This window comes from Euleptes europaea, chromosome 5 (genome assembly GCF_029931775.1).
Source record: "Euleptes europaea isolate rEulEur1 chromosome 5, rEulEur1.hap1, whole genome shotgun sequence".
In the NCBI taxonomy this organism is placed as follows: Eukaryota; Metazoa; Chordata; class Lepidosauria; order Squamata; family Sphaerodactylidae; genus Euleptes; species Euleptes europaea.
Genome location: NC_079316.1, coordinates 3,390,628 through 3,417,540, shown reverse-complemented (window position 1 = coordinate 3,417,540; position 26,913 = coordinate 3,390,628). Strand labels below are relative to the sequence as shown.

Below are 26,913 nucleotides of genomic sequence, written 5' to 3'. Positions count from 1 at the left end.
GTTACATACTCCGCCAACCTTAACCATCCCAACTCCGAGAAAATCGATTCAAGGAACCCCAGCAACACCGAGAGATGGAAGGGGTGACGAGCAATCGCCCAGACACAGAGCGCCATCAAAGATGCGTATTTTCACGTATCTATACATAATCAGTGCAGGAAATTCCTAAGATTTAGATGTCAAGGAGCCACCTATGAATACACAGTTTTACCTTTTGGATTATCATCAGCCCCACGAGTATTCACAAAGGTGATGGCAGAAGTGGTAGGCTTTTTAACTATGCATAATTGCTACATTTACCCATATCTTGATGATTGGCTCATCGTGGCTAGTTCATGCCAGGACGTGACTAAATCACTAGTGGTTATAAGAAACACTTTAACAGAACTGGGACTCATTATCAATTTACAGAAGTCCCGCCTCAAACCATCCAGGGTAGCTTCATTCATAGGGGCCAACCTGGATGCAGACAAATGCTCTGCTTTTCTACCAATTACCAGAATTAGGTCGATTCAAAAATTGGTAAAATTTTTCAATGCACAAAGATTTCAAAAAGCAGTAGTAATACAGAAGATGTTGGGACTTATGGCATCTGCCACGGCTGTAGTTCCATATGCCAGGTTACACATGAGACCCTTGCAAAACTGGTTTTTACGGGCATTCAGAATGAATGTAGACCCTCAAGGAAAGATGTTATCTATTCCCAGGACAATCGTTAAATCACTAGCATGGTGGTCACAAGAGGCCAACCTCCTTAGAGGTATTAAGTTCGGGGTCACATCACAACAGATTCAGATCTTTACTGATGCTTCCATGGGGGGATGGGGAGCACATTGTGGCTCGCTTCAAGCTAAGGGTCGCTGGACCCCCCATCAATCCTCCCTACATATTAATGTGTTGGACTTGAAGGCGATTAGATATGGCCTTCTTTCTTTTTCAGATATTCTCGCCCACAAGGCCGTTCTCATCAGCACGGACAATACCACAGCTATGTTCTACGTGAACAAGCAAGGAGGCACCAATTCTCTAGCACTATGCAGGGAGGCCACCCGAATATGGGAATGGGCAATAGAGAGACAGGTATCACTGACAGCCATTCATATAGCAGGCCACCGCAACACCAAGGCAGGTGCACTAAGCAGAGATACATCCGAGGAACACGAATGGTCCATCCCTCTAAGTTTTTTAGAACCTATATTCCTCAGTTGGGGATGGCCGGAAATAGACCTTTTTGCCTCAGAAGGAAACACAAGATGCCAACAATTTTGTTCAAGGGCATCACAGGGAAAGGCATCACTAGGAGACGCATTTCAGATCACATGGTCAGCAGGACGAATGTACGCCTATCCACCCATTCCTCTGATTCCAAAAGTGTTAGGAAAAGCCCGTCAGGACAGGGCAGACATGATTCTAGTGACACCATTCTGGCCAAAGAGACCCTGGTTCCCTACCCTATGGAGCATATCGCATCACAGACATGTCAGACTCCCAGACTCTCCTGCCTTATTAACCAGGGGAGGAGTATTACACCACAACTCAGCAACACTGAAATTAACAGCATGGAGAATCACCTGGTGACAGAGTGGTCCGACAGAGTAGCCCAGGTTCTCCTGTCATCTCGCAAGCCTTCCACCAGAAAGGCATACAACCTCAAACGGGTAAGGTTTTCGTCCTGGGCGTTATCACGGGGAATTGAACCACAAAGGTGTCGCTTACCACTTATATTCGACTACCTCCTGTCCCTAAAGGACAATGGTCTGTCAAATTCATCTGTGAAATGCCACCTTGCGGCCATTTAAGCTTTTCATGACGGAATTGATGCCGCTTCACTGTTTTCTAATAAACTATGTAAAAGGTTTCTAAAGGGACTTCAGAATTTATTTCCTCAGGTGAGCATGCCAATGCAACAATGGAGTCTATCACTAGTACTGTCTTACCTAACAACCAAACCATTCGAACCCATGGCTTCGTGTGACTTATCTTTACTGTCATACAAGACAGCATTTTTGGTAGCCATAACGTCGGCTAGAAGGGTTAGTGACCTAAGGGCCCTTAGATCGGACCCTCCATTTACCAAGTTTTTCCACAATAGAGTAGTACTACGTCCAAGCTTAGCATACCTTCCTAAAGTCGTATCCAGGTTTCACCTCTCACAGGACATTACCTTACCTGTGTTTTTCCCAAACCCACAGTCTCCTTCAGAAAGACAGTTACACTCCTTAGATGTACGCAGAGCACTATTATTCTATTTACAAAGATCAAAACAATTCAGAAGAGATGACAATTTATTTATTTGCTTCAAGGGGACAAATAAAGGGAAAGTAGTCTCCACCCACACATTATCTAGATGGGTGGTTTCAGCCATTAGACTGGCATACCAAGCAGCAGGGGTAGATTGCCCCCCTCACCTGCATGCGCACTCTACAAGAGCTCAAGCAGCGTCAGCAGCCTTCACAGCGACGGTCGACATCACCGAGATTTGTAAGGCCGCGACATGGTCCACTCCGATGACCTTCATCCAGCATTATGCCATCGATGTGGATTCCAGAAATGACGCAGCTGTGGGGAAAGCAGTATTGAACACATTATTTCGTTGACCATCTCACACCCACCTCCACAGTAAGTGAGCTTGCTATTCTCCCATGTGGGACTGCACAGAAGCCCCGAAAACGAAAAACAGTGTTGCTTACCTGTAACTGTTGTTCGTTGAGGGGTCTTCTGTGCAGGCACACATCCCTCCCTCTTTCCCCGCTGTGGGCTGGCACCGTAAAAGAGTGAACTCCCCGCGGCGGCGACTGGAGAACTGAGGGAGGAGTGCTCCCCCCCCTCTCGGGACTCTAGGGCGGTTAAAGCCGTTAAGGCTTGGTCGCGAGAGGGGGGAGAGGAGCGCTCCTAGGGAGACGATTCTTCCATATAAGCTTTGTTAAACTTCTCCGTGGCTGGCCTGCGCCTGCGCAGTCCCATGTGTGCCTGCACAGAAGATCCCTCAACGAACAACAGTTACAGGTAAGCAACACTGTTTTTCACTCCCCTCTTAAAGCCTTCCAAGGTGGCAGCCATCACCACATCCCGGGGCAGGGAGTTCCACAATTTAACTATGTGGGCTGGTTCATACCCATCTTTTATTATCTTAAACCTTGATGGTCCTTAATATTTGACATTGACATAAAATTGACATTGACATAAAATTAATGTTTTGATCCATTGAAGCAGTAGGTCAGACCATCAATGTGATGAATTCTGTGAAACAGTCTCTCTTTCAGGCTGTGCTTCCCAACTGGAATGTCTGGAAGGCAGAAAATCTTTGTAGGCAGAGGATGCCAAGGAGCTGCCGCTGAGGAGATGATGCTGAGTTTTCTTGTTATCGCTAGGGTGCTCTAGGAAGTCTGTACTTTTCCCCACAGTAGTAAGCAGGAGTCATAATGTTCAAATCAACGGCTGTCTCGGCAGCATGACTGCCATACAGAGTGTTATTTAATATAGATTAAAAAGTTAATTATGCAGCATGTTGGGCTGGCAGGCCTGATGCGGCATTAGTCATACAAACTATCTGCAGATTGAAAAACGCTATATACTTCTTGAATCACAGAAGCTTCTTAAAATGTAACTGTAGGAACTCTAGGAATTAATATTTGTTCCTTTTACTTTCCAAGACATATCACAATTGTGTATCTTCTGGAGAAGGAAGTTAATTAAGTTGTAAAAAATGGTTTCTTCTGTCTCTATTTAGCCTGGAGGATGGCTCGCTACTATGGCACAACTGAGTTGGTTGTGCGGATGCATGTTTTTTGGAAATGTGGGACATGTATCCGTGCCAGAGTCACTATTTTCAGGAAGGAAGTCTGAAGAACTGAGTCTAACTGAGGTGATCAGAGATAATCTGTGAAATTTTTAGGTAGCTTTCATAGCTGTGCTTGTTGTAAATATTATACTTTTGCACTGTTTTTGTAACTGCCTTTGTAATCTACTTTTGTGGCATTGTTGTGTGTACCTTACTGTCCTATTGTATGTATTATACTGCTTTTGGTGTGCTGTTCTCTAGTTTTGTAATCCAGTTTTTAATGCTGTTTCTTGGGTTGTTATCCTGTGCTTACTGCATTGTTTTTAATTTGTACAATCTGCACTGAGTCTCAGTGAGAAAGGTGGGCTATAGATGAAGCAAATGTGCTTCTTAAAGGTGCCTCTGTGTGCATGTCTAATTTTCTTGTTTTTTGATACTTCCGTTTTGGTGCTGATAGGTGCATCCTGCTTCCTGGCTGCTGAGGCTGTGACAATTGGCCTGTGTGTGAAATGTTCTAAGAGGAAAGCACTCTCAGTCATTGTTCTTGTTTCCAGATTGAAAACTTCTGTTTGAGGAATAAGAGAATGCCAGCTTTCAAGTCAAGATACATATCCTGGACGTTGTTGATTTTGTTGTGCAAAAGTGTCTGCATTTTATTGGAGAAACTTCTGAGTATATTTTTGCTTTCAGTTTCTCACAATAGCAAATGCATGTCACCTTAATCTAAGACATCAACTAGGTTTGCAGTGAGCAGATTTACATTGACTAGGAGAGTACCCAAAGTGCTGCAAAATATATCTCTTGTGATGAAAGGTGGAGAGGGAGAGAGTGTGTGTGTAATTGTATATCTAACCCCCTAGGGAAGGAAGCTGTGATTCTTGAAAGCTTGCACACTGAAAATCTTGTTGACTTTTTAAGGTGCTACTGGACTAGAATCTAGCTTTTCCTCTGCAGACCAGCTGTTCTTCTGTGAGGTCCGTCTTTGCCACCGGCGGGAGGTTTTTGGGGCAGAGCCTGAGGAGGGCGGGGTTTGGGGAGGGGAGGGGCTTCAATGCCATAGAGTCCAATGGCCAAAGCTGCCATTTTCTCCAGTTGAACTGATCTCTATTGGCTGGATATCAGTTGTAATAGTGGGAGATCTCCAGCTAGTACCTGGAGGTTGGGAACCCTCTGAAACTAAGCCCCTAGAAAAGTCAAATATCTCTCTTTAGTTTGTGGAAGGAAGAATTGTGTACAGGCACTACTGCAAAATGTGGACTGTTTTAGGAATAAGATAGCTAACGCACAGTAAGATTTGATCGAGTTGCCAGAGATCGCTTGTCAACTCAACAGCCAGTATTTGGAATGGAGCGCAAGCTTGGAAAGGAGCGCAAGTTTCCAGATTAATGGCTCTGTTTTCTGAATCAGTCTTCCCCGTATGTTGAAATGTCTCTCCTAGCCGTAAACTAATGGTATATGCATCGCTTGTTTGCATGGGGTGTAGAAGGCTAAACAGTCAGTTTTCTGCTTTAGTGCAGTTACTACTACACAAGGCAGATAGCCCCACCCCACCTTTGCGCTGCTCCTTGTTGTGGTTAATTAACCAAGTAAACCAGGCTGTTTGGCCCTTTTTGAGAGCCAGTGTGGTATAGTGGTTAAGATCGGTGGTTTGGAGCGGTGGACTCTAATCCGGAGAACCGGGGTTGATTCCCCACTCCTCCACATGAGCGGCGGAGGCTAATCTGGTGAACTGGGTTGGTTTCCCCACTCTGACACATAAGACCAGCTGGGTGACCTTGGGCTAGTCATAGCTGTCTCAGCCCCACCTACCTCACAGGGTGTCTGTTGTGGGGAGGGGAAGGGAAGGTGATTATAATCCGGGTTGATTCTCCCTTAAGTGGTAGAAAAAAACGGCATATAAAAACCAACTCTTCTTCTTTTTAGTGAACAGTTCTTTTGAGTTGTCGTCCACAGTGTGTCTCACACAGGCATTAAAATCTGGTTCTGACTAAATTCCAGTTCCGATTATGACTTTTCTGCCCGTTGGGCGCTTCCAGCCTCCGAGTCAATGGGCTGCAATGTTCCTCACTTCCTGTTCTGCAGATGTTACATAATGCTTCTTTGCTTTTCAAAGAGAGTTGCTTCCACCCTTTATATGATTGCACTTCAATAAGGGGGGAGAGAGTGCAAGATTTGTACAGAGCCTGGAAACTTATCAAGAGAAGCTCTCCAGCAAATGACTACGCCCCTGTTTGTTTTATAGCTTGGTGCAAAATGTTGTCTTGCTATCGTTGGCTTGTTCCTCGGGGCTAGTTCTTACGAACAGCAGATGAGGCAGTAAACCTGTTTCTGGGCTGTACCACTTCCCGTTGCGGGTGTGGCGGTCACATGATCAAACACAAAATCCCTGCACAGAGAAAATATCAAGGCAAAAGTATCTAGTCTAGCCTTCTTGCTAATACTCTTGTTAGCATCAGAGGGTAGCTGGTCTGTAGTAGAAGAGCTAAATTTGAGTTCAGTATCACATGCCAAAGGAGCTTTGACTCTCGGGAGTTTATACCCAGAAAATCTTGTTGGTCTCTAAGATGCTACTGGGCTGAAATTTAGCTCTAATAGGCTGTTTTGGTGCTGTTTTATTGTTGTTATTGTTGCATGGTGAGATGTGAGTCCCCCAAATAGCTTCTAAGGTAGTACAGATCTGAAACAGGATTTGTTTCCTCAGTTTCTGTTTTTGAGGCCAAAGTCTTTGAGAGTTAATCTGTGTTATATGAGAGGCCCATTATCTGGAGATCTGATTTGGATCAGGGCTGAAGTATTACGAGGAACCAGTTATCTTTTATTTCCCTCCCGTGTCTAACAGCTGCTTCAGGAATACTGTATAATATCTGTTGGAGAAGTGGTGATAGTGAGGAGAGGTTAAATTCCGCCTCTCTTAGTGCCATAACCTGGATCCAAATGGGGATCCTCTGATGCCTTCATTTTAATGTTGAAGTCTCACAACCTGGCAAGTGATGGTTTTATTTTTTTTTATTTATTAAATCATTTATATCCCTCCTTTCCTCTTGGTTCAAGGCAGAGGCTTGCAGTGGTTCAGAATTTCACCAACACCTGTTGCTACTTGGAGAAATCCAAGAATTAAGTTTGCAAAAAGATCGCATAGGAAAGTGCCTCAGAGGAAGCTGTCTTTTTATATAGCTGGGTTTGTCATACCGTGGGCTTTAAGATGGTTCTCTTGTCAAAAGCCCTAGACCGAACTACCTGCTTTCCAGAGGAGGGTTCCTGGAACTAAGGTATGAAATGCAAACACAGAAAGCCAAGCAAGAAAATAGGCACAGATGAGATCAAGGCATCAAGAGTGCGTGCCCCAGAGTTGCCAACCTCCAGGTACTAGCTGGAGATCTGCTATTGCAACTGCTCTCCAGCCAATAGAGATCAGTTCACCTGGAGAAAATGGCTGCTTTGGCAATTGGCTCTATGCCATTGAAGTCCCTCCCCAAACCCCGGGCTCCTCAGGGTCTGCCCAAATACCTCCTGCCGGTGGCGTTTCTGCCCGGGAATTAAGATCAAAGGGAGAGGGCCCTCCTGACCCATCAGTCAAAGAAGCTTGTTTGGTGGGTACGTGAGAGAGGGCCTTTTCAGTGGCAGCCCCACTATTATGGACCAACCTCCTGAGGGGGGCCCTCTTGCTTGAGCTCCACAAGGAAGGAAGGTGGATAATAAATGTTTTAACAAAATTAATAAAATATATTGTCCTGGTGCTGGGAACAGACAAAGTTGAGTTTTTAGAACTGTATGGGAGGAACTGTTAAGATAAGGGAAAATATAGGGTCAGAACATTAGCTCCAAGTGCTAAGTTGACGTAGTTCATCACAGAGCTTGTAGACATCTCAGCTTTGGTGCAAAATTTGCATCACTCCCGATGACTGTTCATACCTGTAGGAAAGTCTGCCTTACAGTGTGAGGTCTCTGGCTTTACACTGAGGTTCTCCAAAGCAATATGCTGTTTTCCTACCTTAGGGGAGAGGAGAGAAGGTAGATATGCAGAACACAGAAATTGCAGCTGCTTGGGTGTTTGTTTTCCCCCTCGGGGTGAACACCATTGGCCTGTGGCACTGCAGAACAGCTTGCGTATGTGCACAGAATGTATCACCTTGCCCACCACACATCTGCTCAGTGTTTGAGGCCTGAAATGGGAAAAAATAAGAACAAAATTATTTCCAGAGGCCGATTCTTAGTTGCCACAGGTGACCAGGGGAGCAGCTGTTTACAACCCTGGTATAGTCTGGAGAGGGGCCCCAGTGCATGTGGCTGACTGTGCATTGAAAGTGTGATAATGGGGGGGGGGAGGTTCTGAATTGAGGTCTTGGGAAAAGCGTCTGCAACCCTGAACACATGAAGCTGCCTTATACCGAATCAGACCCTTGGTCCATCAAGTCAGTACTGTCTACTCAGACCTGCAGCGGCTCTCCAGGGTCTCAGGCAGAGGTCTTTCACACCACCTACTTGCCTAGTCCCTTTAACTGGAGATGCCGGGGATTGAACCTGGGACCTTCTGCATGCCAAGCAGATGCTCTGCTACTGAGCCACGGCCCCTCCCCTGCCCTGAATACTTAGCAAAGATTTGTGAAGACCCCCACCAGCGATCAGGCAAGGTGGGCTTGAGCCCAGCTAAATCGGTGGGGTTTCTTTGATACCACCAAATAGCAGCAGAGAGGGAGAACTGAGGTCTGTGCTTGGAGGCTATGCAGAGCTCCTAACCAGTCAGAAAACCGTACTGAGAAGGCAAGCTTCACACCTCAAGCCTTCCAAGTTGGCTGGCTGAAAGCTCTGCCAGGGCAGCCAAAGGGAGGGGCCATAGCCCAGTGGTAGAGCATCTGCTTGGCATGCAGAAGGTCCCAGGTTCAATCCCGAGCATCTCCAGATGAAAGGACCAGGTAGTTTATGTGAAAGACCTCTGCCTGAGACCTTGGAGAGCTGCTGCCCATCTGAGTGGACAACACTGACCTTGATGGACCAATGGTTTGATTGATACAGCATCTTCATGTGTATTCAAAGGACAATTTACAACAGTTAATAGAAACAGGATCATATATTTTATTGCTGCTAGAGGTTGGTATCAAAGTTCATTTCCCTACCACCATTTTTAATCATTCACAGGCATTGGTTTCCATTACTGCATTTTAAACGCAAATGCAGTTTTAAAATCGGAGCATGAAAGTTAAGGCTTTTATGGCTTGAGCAAAGGACGAAAGCGACCTTTTTGACTTACAGTGTCTAAATTTAAACATCTACTGGAAACACATCTCCCACTTTATTCTTTGAATGGTCTCTGCCTGCTTATCTTGTATTGTTAATTCATGTGCTGTTCTAGTATGCTGGCCTCCTTCCAATTCTTCCTAGCAAGTCTGCTAATTGTCCTATTAGAAACTGAAGTACTCTGTGTGTGTGTGTGTGTGTGTGTGTGTGTGTGTGTGTGCGCGTAAACTATAATAGGCTCTATTTGTTAAGGATGATGTCATTGCCAGGGATAGAGCCCTTAAAAGAACACCAGAGAGCAGGGTAACAATCCTTCTTTTCAATACCATTCTCTTGAAGACGTTACGTAGGGTCTACAGTAGAAAAAAGGCAATTTGGTGACCTTGCTGTGTCACGACATACTGCAATATTGTGCAGTTGTATAGTATTAGGGAGCAAAATTCCAATGTCATCTTGAGTCATTCTATTCCTTTGATAATCTTACACAGCCATGCTTTTGAGGAAATATGGATTATAAAACTTCTCAAACTTTTGATACTTGTTGCATTTTTCCCTCCCTGGATTAAAGTTGGGGCTGTACAACCACTCAAAAAGGCATCATATATTTGCTTGAGTATGTGGTTTGCATCTGTCCCTCAATCTTTCCATCTCCCAAAGAGGAGAAGGAGAAGGAGGAGAAGAAGGTTGGTTTTTATATGCTGGCTTTCTCTACCACTTAAGGAAGAATCAAACTGGCTTACAAGCACCTTCCCTTCCCCTCCCCACAACAGACACCCTGTGAGGTAGGTGGGGCTGAGAGAGTGTGACTAGCCCAAAGTCACCCAGCTGGCTTCATGTGAAGGAGTGAGGAATCCAACCCGGTTCACTAGATCAGAGTCCGCCACTCCAAACCACTACTCTTAACCACTACACCACTTTACACCAGGGTGGAAGGATCGTTCAGACTTATAATCATATACCTAAACACATAGTCACCATCCCTTGCATGTACTGGCAGTTATCCAATCATCTATGGAGTCCGTGGAATGGGATTTCCCGCTTCCCCATTCTTCTGCAGCCCACTGACATACTCCCCTGAAAAAAAATTTCCCTGGGGGTCAGCAGACCCTCAGGAGTAGCATAGGGGGTAAAGTGGGGGGGGGTCTTCAATGGAGTTTGGCAATTGGTGGAAATCACTGCTCTAGCTTTAGTAAATACTGTTCCACTGGAGGAATGGCTTGGTTGGATTCATGCCAGAGATTTTAATACTTTATTTCTCAACTTCAGTTTGGGTTACATCAAAGTGTCCAATCTTAGCCTGCCAAGTCTGTCTGTCTCTTTCTTTCTCTCTGTATGTGCACACCTCCCGTTGCACCTCTTCCTGCTGATTTGACTGACCCACGTCTTGGATAATGTTCAGGCACATGTAAAAATAGCTTTGATAAGTTGCAGTTTGTACAGTAATACTTTGTTAGGTTTTTGTGTGTGGTTTGTAAAAATATTTTGCAGGCTTTGGAGGGTGGACTCTATAGCATTCAGGGGAGGGGCTGTGGCTTAGTGGTGGAGCATCTTCTTGGTGTGCAGAGGGCCCAGGTTCAGTCCCCCGCATCTCCAGTTGAAGGGACTGGGCGGGTAGGTGATCTGAGGGAGCCCTGCCTGGGACCCTGGATAGCCGCTGCCAGTCTAGGTGGACAACGGTGACATTGATGGACAGGGGTCTGATTCAGTAGAAGGCAGCTTCATGTGTTCATGTGTTCAAGAAAACACGGTGGCTCTCTAAATTCCATCATGCCCTGAATATTGTATTAGTGGATATTGTATTAGTGGATAAGTTGTGCGCTGAACATTAGTAGATAAGTTGTGCGCTGAACATGTATTTTTTTTTTCCTAAATGTATTATTTTTTTATTTTTTTGTTATTATTATTTTTTGTGTGTTTATGTTTTATTATAAATGTTTTATGTTTTATTATAATGTTATATGTTTTATTATAAAAATAATAAAAAAATTATAAAAATAAGAAAACACGGTGGCAGGGCCTGAGTTGTTGACAGTCCCAGGAGCAGCAAACATGCAGTAGAGGTGAGGGTTTGAGACAGATCATTGGTTGACTCTGATGTTCCCAGCAGTCTGAATCATAGAATCATAGAGTTGGAAGGGACCACCAGGGTCATCTAGTCCAACCCCCCCGCACAATGCAGGAAATTCCAAACTATCTCCCCCTGCACACCCCCAGTGATCCATACTCCATGCCCAGAAGATGGCCAAGGTGTCCTCCTGCTCTTATATACCCTGCAGTTCCTTTCTATAAACTGGTAATTCTCTGTCTCCATGTCTTTTGTGTCAGTTTTACATTCAAACTAATGGATAATTTCAAAGTAAATGACTCCAAAAAATTTTTTGAAGAAAGTTTCACCCACTCACACAAACTATTTTGCCTTCTGTGGAAAGCCCCTGAGCCCCGTTTCTAGGTATCACAGCAGAGTGTTTCGCAGAAGTAGAGTCTGACTTCAACCCTGTTCCATAAAACCTCAGACTTAGTTACACCGAGCTGCCTAAGCCAACGGTGCTGTCTAATTCCCTCTTCAGCACAGTCCCATCACAGCATTTATTTATTTTGTTTTGCTTATTTTAGCCACCTTGGCTCAGCCCTGCTTTGCTTGAAAAAGAAACTTGCTGAAGGTGTTGGCTGGGAGCCTGTACTGAAGGGGAAGAGTCAAGGATGATTTGACTGTGGTGAGACAGAAGGCTTTGCTGGAGTATTGCAAGGAACAGTGGTGTGGAGGGGTGAATTCTGGAAAGCAGGGAAATCCTGTGCTTTATAATTTATGGGTCAGGGCTGTAATCTACACCATGGATAAATCTTTGCAGTATGGAAATTTCAGGTCATGTCTGTGGAAGAAGCATTCCTTGGGAGCTCTCCATCTTATCATCCCACTGGTTTTGTCTTACCTCTTCTAGGACAATTCTATGAGTATTTTCCCTTGACCCTTGCAGAGTGGGTGTGACTCAATCTGTGTGTTCTGTACCCTTCTATTGCTTCTGTTCATGGAGTCCGGAAAGTGTTCTAGGACAGCCTTGAAAGTAACTGTGTGGGTGGGGCAGCCACCTCCACTTCCCCTTGCTGCTACCCCTGTTTTGCTCCTCCTGGCTGCATCACTTCCCCTGGTACAAAGTGCAGAGGGGGCTTCCCTGGACGAGGGAACTCTGGGGCTTTTTACAGTCTTTGTTGCCTGCCCTCAAATCATCCCAGCTTTTGTTCGTATTTTACAGGAGGAGAGTTGGGAGGTGACCTGGCCAAGAAACATTGTGGGGCTGTGCAGACATTTTTTTTTTTTTGGTCTGTTTATTCATTCGGTTTTCATCCCTCCCCTCCCCAACCAGGTCTTGCTCCGGGCGGCTTATAACATGTTCCAACAATTAAAACATATAAGTTACAGTTAAAATTCTGTCAGCAATGCTGATTCTGTGACCTTAGGCAGATCATGAGAGGGAGGGCATCTTCTGGGCCTGGAGTACGGGTCACTGGGTTGTGGGGGGAGGTAGTTGTGAATTTCCTACATTGTGCAGGGGGTTGGACTAGATGACCCTGGTGGTCCCTTCCAACTCTATCATTCTGATTCTATGAAAATTCCCCAGTGACTGTTAAAAGTCTGTTGGCGCCCTTGAAACATCCCAATCATGTGGAACTAACCAGAGGGAAAGAAATAGAGGAAGGGTTTTTCCCACATCTTCTGGGCTTGGGGTAGGGGTGTGGGGATAGGTATTTCCTGCATTGTGCAGGGGGTTGGACTAGATGACTCTGGGGATCCCTTCCAACTACATGATTATAAAATAACAAGCAGTCACAATAGAGGCATAATAATAACTTAAAAAGCGGGGAGGGAAAAACGGGAGGGAAGCCAGCTAAGTTGGAAACCACTGCTGTCCTCATCCGTAGGCCTGGCAGAACATCTCAGTCTTACAGGCCCTGCAAAATTGCATCAAATCTCGCAGGGCTCTGGTCTCACTAGAGAGAGTTTCACCAGGCTGGGGCCAGAGCTTGGCAAATAGGCTGCTGGTTATCTTGGTTCCTCTCACGGGCTCTTGTCTTCTGGACTGCAAATCCCCCTGCACTTGAAACACTGTTATGGGTTTGGGGGAGTGTATTATGCTCCAAGAGAAACTGCAAGGTTCACTGGAGTTAAGCAGCTGAGGGCACTGACCATCTGCTCTGACCCAGTAAGTCTATGGCATAGGTAGGGCTTGAACCCCAGATGCAGGGCTGGTTCTAGTACTGGGCCGCACAGGCTTTCTGTATGATAGCTATGCTCCTTTCCCCACCAGCTCTGTCTTATGGTGTTCATATGGGCATAGAATACCACTCCCAGTCAAATGAGGATTAGGAGCGTGCCTTTAAACCAACAATGAGTTTTTAGGGGTGAACTGAACAAAACAGGTAGATAAAGCTATTAATTTTCCAAGTTTGGTTTCACTTTGGAGAAAAAGTAATCATCTGGTTGGTGGACAGTCAGCATTATGGATGGGGAGGGGCTGTGTGGTAGAGCATCTGCTTGGCATGCAGAAGGTCCCAGATTCAATCTCCAGCATCTCCAGCTAAAGGGACTAGGCAAGTAGGTGATGTGAAAGACCTGTTCCTGAGACCCTGGAGAGCTGCTGCTGGTCTGAGTAGACAATACTGACTTTGATGGACCGAGGGTCTGATTCAGTATAAGGCAGCTTCATGTGTTCATTCAATCTCCAGCATCTCCAGTTAAAGGGACTAGGCAAGTAGGTGATGTGAAAGACCTGTTTCTGAGACCCTGGAGAGCCGCTGCTGGTCTGAGTAGACAATACTGACTTTGATGGACCAAGGGTCTGATTCAGTATAAGGCAGCTTCATGTGTTCATTCAATCTCCAGCATCTCCAGTTAAAGGGACTAGGCAAGTAGGTGATGTGAAAGACCTGTTTCTGAGACCCTGGAGAGCCGCTGCTGGTCTGAGTAGACAATACTGACTTTGATGGACCAAGGGTCTGATTCAGTATAAGGCAGCTTCATGTGTTCATTCAATCTCCAGCATCTCCAGTTAAAGGGACTAGGCAAGTAGGTGATGTGAAAGACCTGTTTCTGAGACCCTGGAGAGCCGCTGCTGGTCTGAGTAGACAATACTGACTTTGATGGACCAAGGGTCTGATTCAGTATAAGGCAGCTTCATGTGTTCATGGTTCCTGACTCCACCCCACTACCCATGTACGGTATCTATCCCTCTCAAATCATTTGGAATTGTCTGCAGGTTGACTTTGACAGAGTTGACAGAGTTGGAGCCTGTTTACGTTCTGCTATCAAAGATTTGCTTGTCACTTACAAGAGAAACATGTTAGGATTAGACCTTCATTGTTAATGAAGACTATATGGTAAGATACTTGTGAGGCTTGGTATGAACAAGGATCGGCGAGAGAGTGCTTGCTTTCTGCCAGAGCAGAGAAAATTGGAAGGCTATTAAAAATAGTCTTTTCCTTATAAGGGCCATCGTTCATGCTCGCCTGCTCTTGTGACAGTAGTCAAAGCAAGCAAACGGGCACTGCCGAGTCCCTCGTTCTACTTATTTTAACAAGCAGGGATTCTAATATTCTGTCAAGAGGAATGCTGTTTCCAGAGTTCTTCTGGGAAGCCTGCCCTTTCTAATTGTGGTATTAACGTAGGGCGGCTTGGTTGTTACTCTAAAACCACATCACAGATCCAGCTACTGTTTTGTTTCAGATCGCTGTTTGCTGTGTGTGACTTGAGTTTGTGCCTTTAAAAAACATGTAGTCATGATTAAAGCTGCTTAGTCAGGCTTTTAGTGTATATTTCTCCAGGCTTGTATTAGGAAATGAGGGTATGAAGGCATAGAAAATCTGTACAAAGATGACTCAGGGCGAGTAAAGGCATTACAACATCATGGATTCTTCCTCTTCTGTGATGTACTATTACAAAATTGCCTTACTTAGAATGACTTGTCCTATCATTTTTATTATTGCATCCTTATCCAATTCTCCTGGTGATGCAGTAGAGGTCCTGAATCGCTGCCTGGCAGCTGTGGTTAAATGGCTAAGAGTGAACAAATTGAAACTAAATCCTGGAAAGACAGAAGAAATGTTGGTCGGGAAGGCGGAGCTCTGGAAGGGCATTGGTGCACCGCACTTTCCATGGGGGTTCTAGCGAGAAAGCGGACCATAAATAATGTAAATAAATCAAATAAATAAATTATTTATGACGTCAGTTCTAAGCATCCTTAGTGGAGAGTAAATCTTGTTCAACTCCTTGTGATTTACATCAGAGTAGCACACTTCATGGCAGGTATGTTATTGTGGCAGAGCAAGAGATTTTTGTCAATTCTTCCCCTCCCTCCCCAAATGTTGGTCCTTGGGGACAGAGGGCCCACAGGAATAGCTGTGGGGGAAATTGGAAGCAGTCGTCTCCACTTCTTGCTTCCATGGAAATCTGGGGGGGGGGGGAATTCAAGCCATGGTGCTGTACCTGATTTCATAAGGAAAGGCATCAGGTTCTACTCTCAGCTTAAATTTTAACAGCAAGAGACGCATCCATCCAAGAGCGAGGAATATTATTGTGAGGAATAACTCTTTTTTCATATAGCTTGATTGTATTGTCACAAAGTAATGTTATCAGCACCTTTCAATACGGACTACTTCTGCTCACAGGGTAGCTCCAATCATCAGACCAGGGATTGTTACTAGTTCCTCCATTCAGATCAGTGAAAACCATTTTTGCTTGGGCTTTCTTGGTGCCACCCGTGGTCTATGGAATGGGCTTCCCAAGAAGGCCCCAACCTTGGAAAACCTTTGAAGGCGTGAAATCGGAGCTTTTTCCAGGTTGCTTTTGGTGGCTCATGAGAGAAAATCGTTAGCATGATGGGCAATGGCTTAAACTCTTCTCCCCCAATATTGCACTTCTGCGACCTTTTAGCCGGTTATAATGATGTAAATAAATAAAATATTTCATATTCATTTTTATCTCTTAGCAACTGTGTGATGGAATCAATTTTCTATTTGACATTTAAGTCATTAGGTGGGGTTAGAGGGGAGGAAAAACCTATCAAAGATCCAGCGTGGTGTAGTGGTTATGAAGCCAGCTGGGTGACCTTGAGCCAGTCACAGTTCTCTCTGAAGTCTCTCAGCCTCACCTACCTCACAAGGTGTCTACTGTGGGGAGGGGGAGGGAAGGCGATTATAAGCCACTTTGAGACTCCTTAAAGGTAGAGAGAAAGCACAGTATAAAAGCCAACTCTTCTTCTTCTGCTACTTCTACCTCTGGTGCTACTACTAAATTAACTAGTTTTAAATAAATATGTACAATAGGTTTGTCTCTTTGGTGCCACTAGACCATTTGTGGTGCTGGTTAAATGTTTTTTTTGGGTCAGTGCAGTCCTTATTTTATCCAATTCTGGAAGTAACGATGCCCATTTTTCCTCTCATTTTGTTTGCTTCTTTTTTCAGATTTATCACGGAACAGACTCTCAGAGCTGCCACCTGAAGCGTGTCTCTTTGTGTCCCTTGAAAGCCTTAACTTGTACCAGAATTGTATTCGCTATATTCCAGAAGCCATCCTCAACTTGCAGTCATTAACGTTTCTGAATATCAGGTAATACCATGACAGTCATTCATTACATAATCGTAGTAGTGTTCTATGTTATGCAGCTCTTGAATCATCAGATTGAAGTTGGCTACAGTAAGCGTAATCCCTGTCCAAAGGTGCTGTGCTGTATAGGAATGTTCTGTTATAAACTGAAATAGTGCTTCACGTTTCTGCGAATCAGTGCTTCTTTCAAGGGCTGTGGTTTCATAGAGGCGTTGGCTGTGTGTCAAAGAGTCTTGTAGCTCTCGTTGGATTTCCTGGTCTGACAGCAATTCCTCCTGCGGACAGCTTTGAGGAGGAGTTGGGGGGCAGTTGGGGAACTGGGGGGGTGAGGAATCACAGAGATCCCTTCAATTACTTAGTTGTGATGGTTTTATTAGAGCCAGTGTAGTGTGGTGGTTAAGAGCGGTGGACTCTAATCCGGGAGAACTGGGTTCAATTCCCCACTCCTTCACATGAAGCCTGCTGGGTGAACTTGGGCCTGTCATAGTTCTCTCAGAATTCTCTCAGCCCCGGCGGAGGCAGGCAGTGGCAAACCACCTCCGAACATCTCTTGCCTTGAAAACCCTATGGGGTCACCATAAGTTAGCTGTGACGGCTCGCACACAATGGCTTTATGCCCTGACCTGAATAGCCCCAGGCTAGCCTGACCTCATCAGATCTCAGAAGCTAGGCAAGGTAGACCCTGGCTAGTATTTGGAAGGGAGACCTTCAACGAATACCAGGGTTGTGACATGGAGACAGGCAATGACAAACCACCTCTGAACATCTCTTGCTTGGAAAACCCCCAAGGGATCTCCATAATTCAGCTGTGACTTGAAGGGAAAAAAAAAAGAGAAGGCTTTATATTAAAAGTTGCTTATCATGGTGTATACAGCTATACTCCAGTGAAAACTTGAATCTCTGACTTTGATATTCATGTGCTGTATTTTATAAAAATGTGATGAATTCTCATGGCCTGTAAGTAATGCTGTAAGGGGTTGCATAGCTCAGCTAATGACAACAGTATAAAAATAAGCACTGGGGTTTGCTTTGGCATTATCCTTTGGCCCATTCAGTTTTGTCTGGCTTCCTTTGTGTTGTTATTTTTTTACAGTCAGGTTTTTTTTTAAATAGGAAATGAGTCAGAGGATAACTTCCTATTGTTGTTCATTTTAAAATATTTATTATGTGCAGCCAGCTGACATTGGACAATGTCTTCTAACTGAGGATAGAATTTTGCTGTGGACATTTTAGATTCCATGCTCGCATGCATAAATGTTTTCATAGAAATTGCTACATAGTAAGGTTTCTTTTAACACTTTACAGTTCTGGTTCTTGTCATGATTTTTACAGTTTAGAAGTGTTCAGTTTTGAAGGGCGTTAGATCTGTATGTTCAGACAGGAAGGCACAAAGGGGATTTGCCATGCCTTCCGAACGAGAGGGGTGGAGTAATCCACTGCATGGTACCCTCTTTCCACAGAAGAGAACAAACTTCATAGCACACCTGGTTTTTTTCTTAGTTTAGCACATAAAAAACAGCTGTAAAAATTGCTGGCTTCCTGGGTTGAATCTGCTCGCTGCAATTATTTGTAATCGTAAACCATGGTTAATCTGCTTCTTCATGCCCGATTGACTCAGTTCAGTTGAAGTTTGGTCACATGACCACAGTTCTCCTTGCGTGATAAGATACTTGGATTGTAGCACGGCCCTCTGGGGTGAATCGGTGGGATGAATTGGTATGGTGTTTGCTGAAATGAATGTATATTTTATGTTTGTCTTGAATCCGTTAAGGATTATTTTCTGTGCTTGGTGTTTACGCTTGTTTACATTTGGACAGGCTCCTTCATGTCGGTAGTGTTGGGAGTTCCAGCTGTAGATGACGGCAGTTTTCTTTCAGATGCTACTGGTCTCAAGTCCTCAGGCAGCTGACATAGGGAAGATAAAGGCAGATGGCATTAGAGGCAGTCTGGTTAGTTTGTTCAGAAGAGTGAAGACAAGGGAAATCCAGCTGCCTTTTGTTCTGTGATATCACAAAACCTTACCCAACTTTCTGCTTCACTGGCAATAAATCGTGTCTGTTCACCTGAGGCAACCGTGCAACTTTTTGTGCAGGCTCAGCGGTTCCAAATTCTAGATACCTGTCACGCAGCTGGTTTTCACTGGTCTCAGCCAGCTGTCATTCTATGGTAATGTCAGCAGCAGGTCAACTTTAGGTTGTGAAATGACAGGCTACTATTGCACTGCTTGAAGGCAGCTTTGGATGAAAGCTAGTGAACTGTAACATAATGACACTGAGGTGGTACTGGTGGGCAGAAAGGTTGACCCAGAAATTGAAGTGTCTCCTGCATGGGGTTACACTCCCTTTAAAAGGGCAGGTTAGTATCTTGGGGGTTCTGCTGGACCCATGCCTCCCATTGGTCAAGCAGGTGGTAGCTCTGGCCAGAGATATGTTTCACCAGCTTCGGCTGGTGAGCCAGCAGCAGCCTGAACAGGGCAAAAAAGATTTTGCCACTGTGGCAACCTGGGAGGGGGCCGCCTTGGTCATGGCACCAAAGCTCTGGAACTCTCTCCCCTGGGAGATTTGTCTGTCCTCTTGCTATCTTCCGCCAGTGAGTGAAGACTTTTTTGTTTCGTTTGGCATTCTCTCAGTGACCCCTCCTTACAAACCATTTTTGTATGTATGTCAACTTTGTTTTTTTATTGTTTTAACGATGTGTGTTTGGGAGGGGGGTTGATTTTAATTGCTTTAAAATGTAATTTTATCATGTATGTTTTAAATTGTTGGCCACCTTGGTGGCCCTTGTAAAGGTGGAAAGGCAGGATACAAATTCTGTAAATAAATAATAAATATGTGCCATGCTAACATCTAGACTAGACTGTTGCAATGTGTTGTATCTGGGGCTGCCCTTGAAGACTATTCCAAAGCTCCAGTTAGTACAGAATGCTGCAGCCAGAATGTCGACTGGAGTAGGTTGTGGGAACCTTATCATTCCAATGTTATTCCACCTCTGCTGGCACCCAGCTGGCTTGTGGACCCAGTTCAAGATGCTGGTATTGACCTTCGATCACGGGAACAACATACCTTAAGGACTGCTTAGTCCCATACAAACCCTACCCAACCACTGCAGTCATCTTCAGTGGCTTTCTTTGGGTGCCCCTGCCATCTAAAACTGGATGGGTGGCAACCTGAGAAGGGGAGTTCTCAGTTGTGGCACCAAAATTATGGAGTTCCATCCCCAGGGAGAACTGTCTGTCCCCCATCCATCATTGTCTTCAGCAAGCAGGGAAAGCCTTATCTGTTTATTCTGGCCACTGGAGATCCGATTGGCTGTGCAGATTTTTAAAATGTTATTTTGGCGGTGGCAGCCACCACAACACAAGGATCTTTACTGCAAGACAGAAGGTTTGTATGCAAGAAAATATTTTAAAACAATATGTTCACTTTAAAATGCATCCTGTTAAGCAGAGCTGTTGCCTGAAATGCTATCACAGTTATGAATGACCTCACTCCCTGACATTTTGTGGTTGGCTCCACCTCCTGCGGCAACCATTTTGTAGTTGCACCCACTATCCGGTGTCGGAATTTCAAAGGTACCACAGGCTCACAAGTGTTGGTGACCCCTGGTCTGGCAAGATAGTATTCTGACTTTCTCGTGCAATAAGTAAAATAGCAACTTATTATTATTATGTTTTTAAAATATGGTTTCTCTTTTCTTCCCGAAAAGCCGGAATCAGCTCTCTACATTGCCAGTTCATTTGTGCAGCCTCCCCTTGAAAGTTTTGATAGCAAGCAATAATAAGCTCGTCTCACTACCTGAAGAAATCGGGAACCTCAGGCAACTAATGGAGCTGGTAAGCATGTAAACATTTTACTGGTTCAGAGTATAATTCCTTTATTCAGCTAGTCTTGTGGTTTGAGATTTTTTTAGATGAAGTGTTAGCCTTTTCTCCAACCAAATTAACACTAGACAGATGTTCTTTATGTGTCAGTGATGCAGCTACAACATATCCAGGATGGCTACATCCTACTGACCATATGTTGAGTAATCAGGATAAGAACACCAGCCAGTGAATCCTGATTCCCACTGTAAATGTCTTGATACAGTCTGCACCCTGATATTTCCCAGAATCTTATTTCAGGGGGAAGAAAGAACGGCGCATAATGTGTCGCGCTGCGCCTTGTCCCCTACAGCCCCCGGGGTCTCTGCCGGGGGGGGGGGGGGAGGGCCGGAGGAGCCTCCTCGGCCTCAGACCAGTCCGAGGGGGAATCTGAGCTCTCACCCCCCTCGGACGCAGCCAGGGTGTCGAGAGTCAGCTCAATCTCTCACACCGCGTGCTGCAATCCTCCCCGGCCGTGGCTCCTCTCTGGCCTTATATCCTCTCCAGGCCAGAGAGGTCCTGCCCCTGACCTTCCCCCAGCCCGCCCCCGGAAGTCCCAAATAAGGGCCTTGGCCCGCCCCCGTAAGAGGCTGCTGAGCCGTCGGCCGGCGAGCTCTTCCCCTCCCCGCCCGCGCCCTCCCGAAGCCCAGCTGTTGCACGGGGCGGGGTTCGGCGGCGCGCGTCACTCTGGCCGCGTCCGTCGCAGGAGCTCGGCTGCCGGCCTCGCCACTCCCTGGAGCGTTCGCCGCCCTGCTGCCACGTCTGGAGCCTGGGGAGGAGAAAACAGGTGAGGGGCCTTCGCAGGGCTCGCCCCCGGAGGGGTGGGTACTCTCGCCGCCGGTCTCCGTCGCCTCGGCGGGGGGGGGGGACTTCCCCCGGGGAACGCTGGAGGAGCTGGAGCAAGGCCCGGACGGCTCCTGGGAAAGCCCGTCCCGGGACATAATGGCTGAAAAGAGGGCAGGATGAATGCTAATAATGTGCACTCATTTCAAAGCTCGCCTGAGTGATTTGTCCAGTCTTGTAGAAATATAGCTGCCAGATTGTGTCAGTAGAATAGCTGCCAGTTGAGTTGCTAAACTGAGCATTGAATTTGTTTGAACAATGAGGCCTTAACACACTGAGGTGAGCCACACAGGAATGTTCATCGCACACACACACACCGCCATCCTTTTGACAGAATCATTAGAATTACACAGATTGTAGCTTTGTTCTTCTCTGATAATTGGTGTGCTTTATCAAGTATTACAGTGGAGAAGATAGGTTGTCAGAGTTAAACACCAAAGGACTTCAGTAGAGTATGCTGGATCAGACCAGTGAGGGCCCATTTAGGCCAGCATACTATTTCACACAGTGGCCAACCTGCTGCCCTGGAGGACCAAACAAACAGGGCATAGAGGCTGAGGCCATCCCCTGCTGCTGCCCGTCAGCAAGGGGATGCAGAGGTTTGCTGCTGCTGTATATTGAGGCTCCCTTCAGTCACCATGGCTGATAGCCATTGAATCTGCCTAGTCTCTCATCCATGAATCTGTCTAACCACCTTTCAAAGCACATTAAATCTAGTGACTATCAGCAGTTTAATTACGTGTAAAGTAGTATTTCTTTTCGTCTGTCCTGAACCTATTTCCCAACACCAGATATCCCCAAGGTCAAGTATTATGGGAGAAGGATTAAAAAGCTCCCTGTATCCACTTTTTTAAGCTGCATGCGTAATTGTATAAACCTCTTATCATGTCTTCCCTTAGCTGTGCATGGCAGAGTGGGGGTTCCAACTTGGGTCTCCCCAATCCCAGTTTGACACTCCAACCACTACACTGTACAGGCTGTCATCCATACAATATAGAACTGCAGCACTTGTTAGCAAGAGCTGGGATATATCTAATGGCATTTGTCATTTGTCTGAACAAGAATATTCTGAACCCTTCTTGAGTCTGGCCTTGTGGTAAAATGATCATTTGGTCAGGCGTTCACCCAGCTTGCTGTTTGACCACTGAAGAGCTTTCAGATTCTTTATTATTTAGTTCTCTGGTAAGAATAGAGCCAGCGTGGTGTAGTGGTTACGAGCAGTGGACTCTGATCTGGAGAACCGGGCTTGATTCCCCACTCCTCCACATGAGTGGTGGAGGCTAATCTGGTGAACTGGATTTGTTGCCCCACTCCTCCACATGAAGCCAGCTGGATGACGTTGGGTTAGTCACACACTCTCAGCCCCACCTCCCTCACAGGGTATTGGGGGGGGGGAAGGGAAAGGGATTGTAAGTTGGTTTGATTCTTCCTTAAGTGGTGGAGGAAGTTGGCGTATAAAAACCAACTTCATCATCTTCTTCATCAACTAATAAACTGCCTTATGCTGGGTTAGACCCTGGCTCCCCAGTTGGACACTGAAACAAAATATTAATCATGCAAAGCATGCATTCTGCGACTGAGCTATGGCGTCTCATAAAAAGAAATGCACCTACCTACCTACCTAGAATGCCTTAACCTGGATGGCCCGGGCTAGCCCAATCTTGTCAGATCTCAGAAGCTAAGCAGGGTCAGCCATGGTCAGTACTTGGATGGGAGACAACTAAGGAAGTCTGGGGTTGCTACACAGAGGCAGGCAATGACAAACCACCTCTGAACGTCTCTTGCCTTGAAAACCCTATGGGATCTTCATAGGTTGGCTGCAACTGGATGGCACTTTACATACACACCTGCCTAGGATGGGCGTGAAGCTTATAGTTCTCTATTTACAAAGAAAGGCTCTGAGCCTTTGAAAAACTGTTTTCATGTGACAACCCACAACAGGGGGAAAAAAAGCAAAAAATGGTTAATCCCACTGTTTATGCTATAACATTTTTACAGGATGTAAGCTGCAATGAAATACAGACGATTCCACCTCAGATTGGCCATTTGGATAATCTGCGGGACCTAAACATCAGAAGAAATCATTTGGTGCATTTACCCGAGGGTAAGAGACGGGGGGGGGGGGAGAAGTTGTGTCAAATGCTAGTGCTTTAGGAGGTTTTGTGCGAATGCCGCATTTTGTTTTACAATTAGTTGACAACAGGTTTTTGTGTGTGTTTGTGCTTTTGCAGAGCTTGCCGAGCTGCCTTTGATTCGGTTAGATTTCTCCTGCAATAAAATCACCGCAATCCCTGTTTGCTACCGGAACCTCAGGCACTTACAGACAATCACGTTAGATAACAATCCGCTGCAATCACCCCCCGCGCAGGTAATGTATAATCAAATGTTTAAAAAGTATTTTTTGACCAGAATGTATTTTCTCTACAGGCATCAGATATGTCCGTGGAAGGGACTTTTGGGGGGCGGGGGGGGGGGAAGCATCGTTTGGGCATTCTGATGCTTTGGGCTTATTTGTTGGCTATTAGTAGAGAGTCCTTGATGTACAACTATACATACAGCAACTGATATGCTAGACTAGATGGACCCCTGGTCCGATCCAGCAGGCTCTGCCTATGTATTTACCGTCTTATACATGCTAATTGAGGCTTGGAATTGAAAGCTCAAAATGTCAACCATCTATTATCAGCAAGACCATCTGAGAGCTGGGATGTTTGTATGTTTGTTTTTGGCTGATTCCTAATCCCCCGAGGTCCTCTAGCAAAGAGCAGCAGGTTGGGCTTTTTAAAAAAAAAATGTAATTCTCTTGCTTTAGGCTTTATATGGTTTTGTAAACCACCTTTATTTTTATTTTATTTTATTGCATCTTTACCCCCTCCCCCAAAAAAGAACCTTGATTACTTACCGAGAAGGTCCTGATTACTTATCGAGAAGGTCCTTTTTGCTCTGAGGTAGAAGGGCATCTTGAAGCTTTGGGTGATTTTCGTCCATTGCTAGGAGAAGCAGGAACTAAAGAACTGCTTCCTGTGACTTGGGCGGGAATTGCCTCCAGCTTCCAGTTTAACTTTAATGAGCGAAGGAGAGACAGAGAGACATTCATAATGTCAACCGTATACTTGAGTGCCAGTACTGACAGAAAGGGTTGGTTATAAATGCTAGAAAATTACATACAAGTATATGTTCTTTTTTTTTATTTTCCTATTGCTATGCTGTCCCCTTAATACTAAAGGAAGTTCAGTCATAAGTGGTCAGAGTAAGTGTAAGCGTAAGTGGGCAGAGTAAGCGTAAGTGGGCAGAGTAAGCGTAAGTGGGCAGATCCACTGTATGCACTTGCAAGAACAGCTGTGTGTGTGTGTGGTTTGTGGTAGGCACAGAACAGAAATATTGTACGCCTGCAGAAGAAAAGTAATTATGTAAAAAAAAGGCAGGACAGTTGTGGAAGGGAGAGATGAAGTGGCAAGTGTTTTGGAGTAAGATCGTAGGCAATGCAGCGTGGTGCAGGGTGGAGATGTTCTACAGAAGAAATTGACCAACAGTGGCCCACTGTTTATGGCGTGGGGTGTAGCTGCATCCAGGCAAATTGTGGGTTTTGTCTGCCGGGTGAATGCTTGTGGTCATGGAGGGGGGGAGTGACAATAGGCCGCAGCTGCATCAAAAGATGTTATAAAATGACTTTAAGATTTCACTCAGGACTTCAATGTCATGGCTGGCCCCTGTCGGAGATAAATCGCTAAAAATACAAGCAATGGCAGCTTTCATAATACCACCACCCCTGGGCTGCTGCACTTCTAGAAGTACCCTGCAGTGTGTGGAACGTTGCAGGGCTCAGCATCTGCCTTTCAAGATTTTTCTAGTTTGTGAGCCTGCAAACTTGAAAATGGACAGGGAACACCTTAGAAGCCAACTGGGAGGGGGGCATTCAGAGATGAGGGGGTAGAGCCTTAGAAACTTCACAGTTCTTTCTTGGAGCTAGCCCTGAAGGTATTTGGGTGCCTGAAGCAGAAAGGCGGAACAGTGCCCCCACCGTCATGGTAAAAACATAACAATAAACTATATAATTGAAAAAAGATGCTGCCCTTCAAAGTTATTCCAGAGCCCGTTGCCTGGAGCAGACGCCGTTTTGCCCCACCTAATGGAAGGGCCAGCCCGCTCCTTGTCCCCCTCCTGTGGCAAACAAGGAAGAGTAAATGACATATAATTAGCAAGGCTGTGGAAATCTGCTTTGTTACTGCAATTGATTCTGATTACTGAATGTGACTTTTCTTGGTGCAAAGTTCATCCACCAAATGCCATCTTAAGCGAGTAAGAATGCTGCAACCTGCCGTCTCATACTGTAAAAAATCTGTTTCAAATCAGCTGCGTGAACTTTCAGACACACTTCAAGGTGCTGTTGGTTTTATTGTGTAAAGCCTTCGGTACCCTGGGACCCGTTATTTATTCGTTTATTTTCCCTCTGCCCCAGGCGACTCACAGTACCATTAAAAAGCATAATAAGGGAAGAAAACAATAATATCCAGTGGTTTTAAAACAGGTACCCCACAATTATATGACCAGTATTTTTAAAAAGGAAAAAACAATAATAATGTTGAGCACAGACCTCAGTAGCCAAATGTCCTCCAGAATCAAAATGTCTTACGTTGCTGCTGAAAGAGGCAAAAGAAAAGCAATTCCAGACCACATCAGCAAGAGCAAAGAGTGACAGCCGTAGAGCCAACTGCCTCTTTGCATTTTTAAAAATTTGTTTGGTAATGAGAAGGGTTGCACTTCACTAACTGGAAGAGCCATGATGCTTACTGGAGGAATATTCCCTTCTTAGAAAAACCTCTTTGCTCGTCCCTCCCCCATGTATGAGCCCAAACTCAAGTTCCATTGTTGAGAACCGTAGAGGGGATCTGTCACTCCCACAGCCACAGTTTTGTGACTTTGCTTCCCTTGGGGGGCCGGCCAGGACCAGATGCTGCTGGTCTTCCAAAAGCGTTTTTATCAAAAACGGCAAAGAGATTTGGTTGTTAAATATTCTGGTCTTAATTTTATGGGCCTGAGGTTTTATTACTGTAACTTTAATTCTGAGAGAGAAATGGGAACAAACTGTAGATGGTACAATAAGTTTAAGTTCTTTGTTTTACTTAATGCATTTTTGCCCCGCCCCTCCTCTGAAGACCTCAGAATGCTTTGCACTCTAGGCCCTGTTGCTGGTCCTTCAGAGGAACTAGTTGGCTAGTGTGTGAGGCAGGAGGCTGGACTAGATGGACCCTCCCTAGTCTGATCCAGCAGGGCTTTTTTGATGTTCTTATGAAGGCCTCAGCCTTTGTGTCCTGTTGCTGGCAGTTCAGAGGAACTGGTTGGCTGCTGTGTGAGGCAGGATGCTGGACTGGGTGGACCACTGGTCTGATCCAGGAGGGCTGTTCTGATGTCCTTAAGATAGCCTTGGCCTCTATGCTCTGTTGTTGGACCTCCAGAGGAACTGGTTGGTCACTGTGTGAGGCAGGAGGGTGGACTAGATGGACCACTGGCCTGATTCAGCAGGGCTCTTCTGGTGTTCTGATGCATGTGGTTCCTTTGTTGTAGTAGTGTGTGAGTCACTACAACAGATGGTAAATG

The 26,913-nt window shown here is 45.4% G+C and overlaps 1 protein-coding gene across 1 annotated transcript in view; it reads left to right on the top strand.

Moving 5' to 3' along the window:
• The window catches only part of LRCH3 (leucine rich repeats and calponin homology domain containing 3), a 108,215-nt gene that overhangs the window by 22,894 nt on the left and 58,408 nt on the right, over positions 1 to 26,913 (top strand). Inside the window, 4 exon segments of the mRNA XM_056849575.1 lie at positions 16,472 to 16,616; positions 20,319 to 20,445; positions 23,314 to 23,419; positions 23,547 to 23,683. Coding sequence (XP_056705553.1) covers positions 16,472 to 16,616; positions 20,319 to 20,445; positions 23,314 to 23,419; positions 23,547 to 23,683 — 515 coding nt within the window.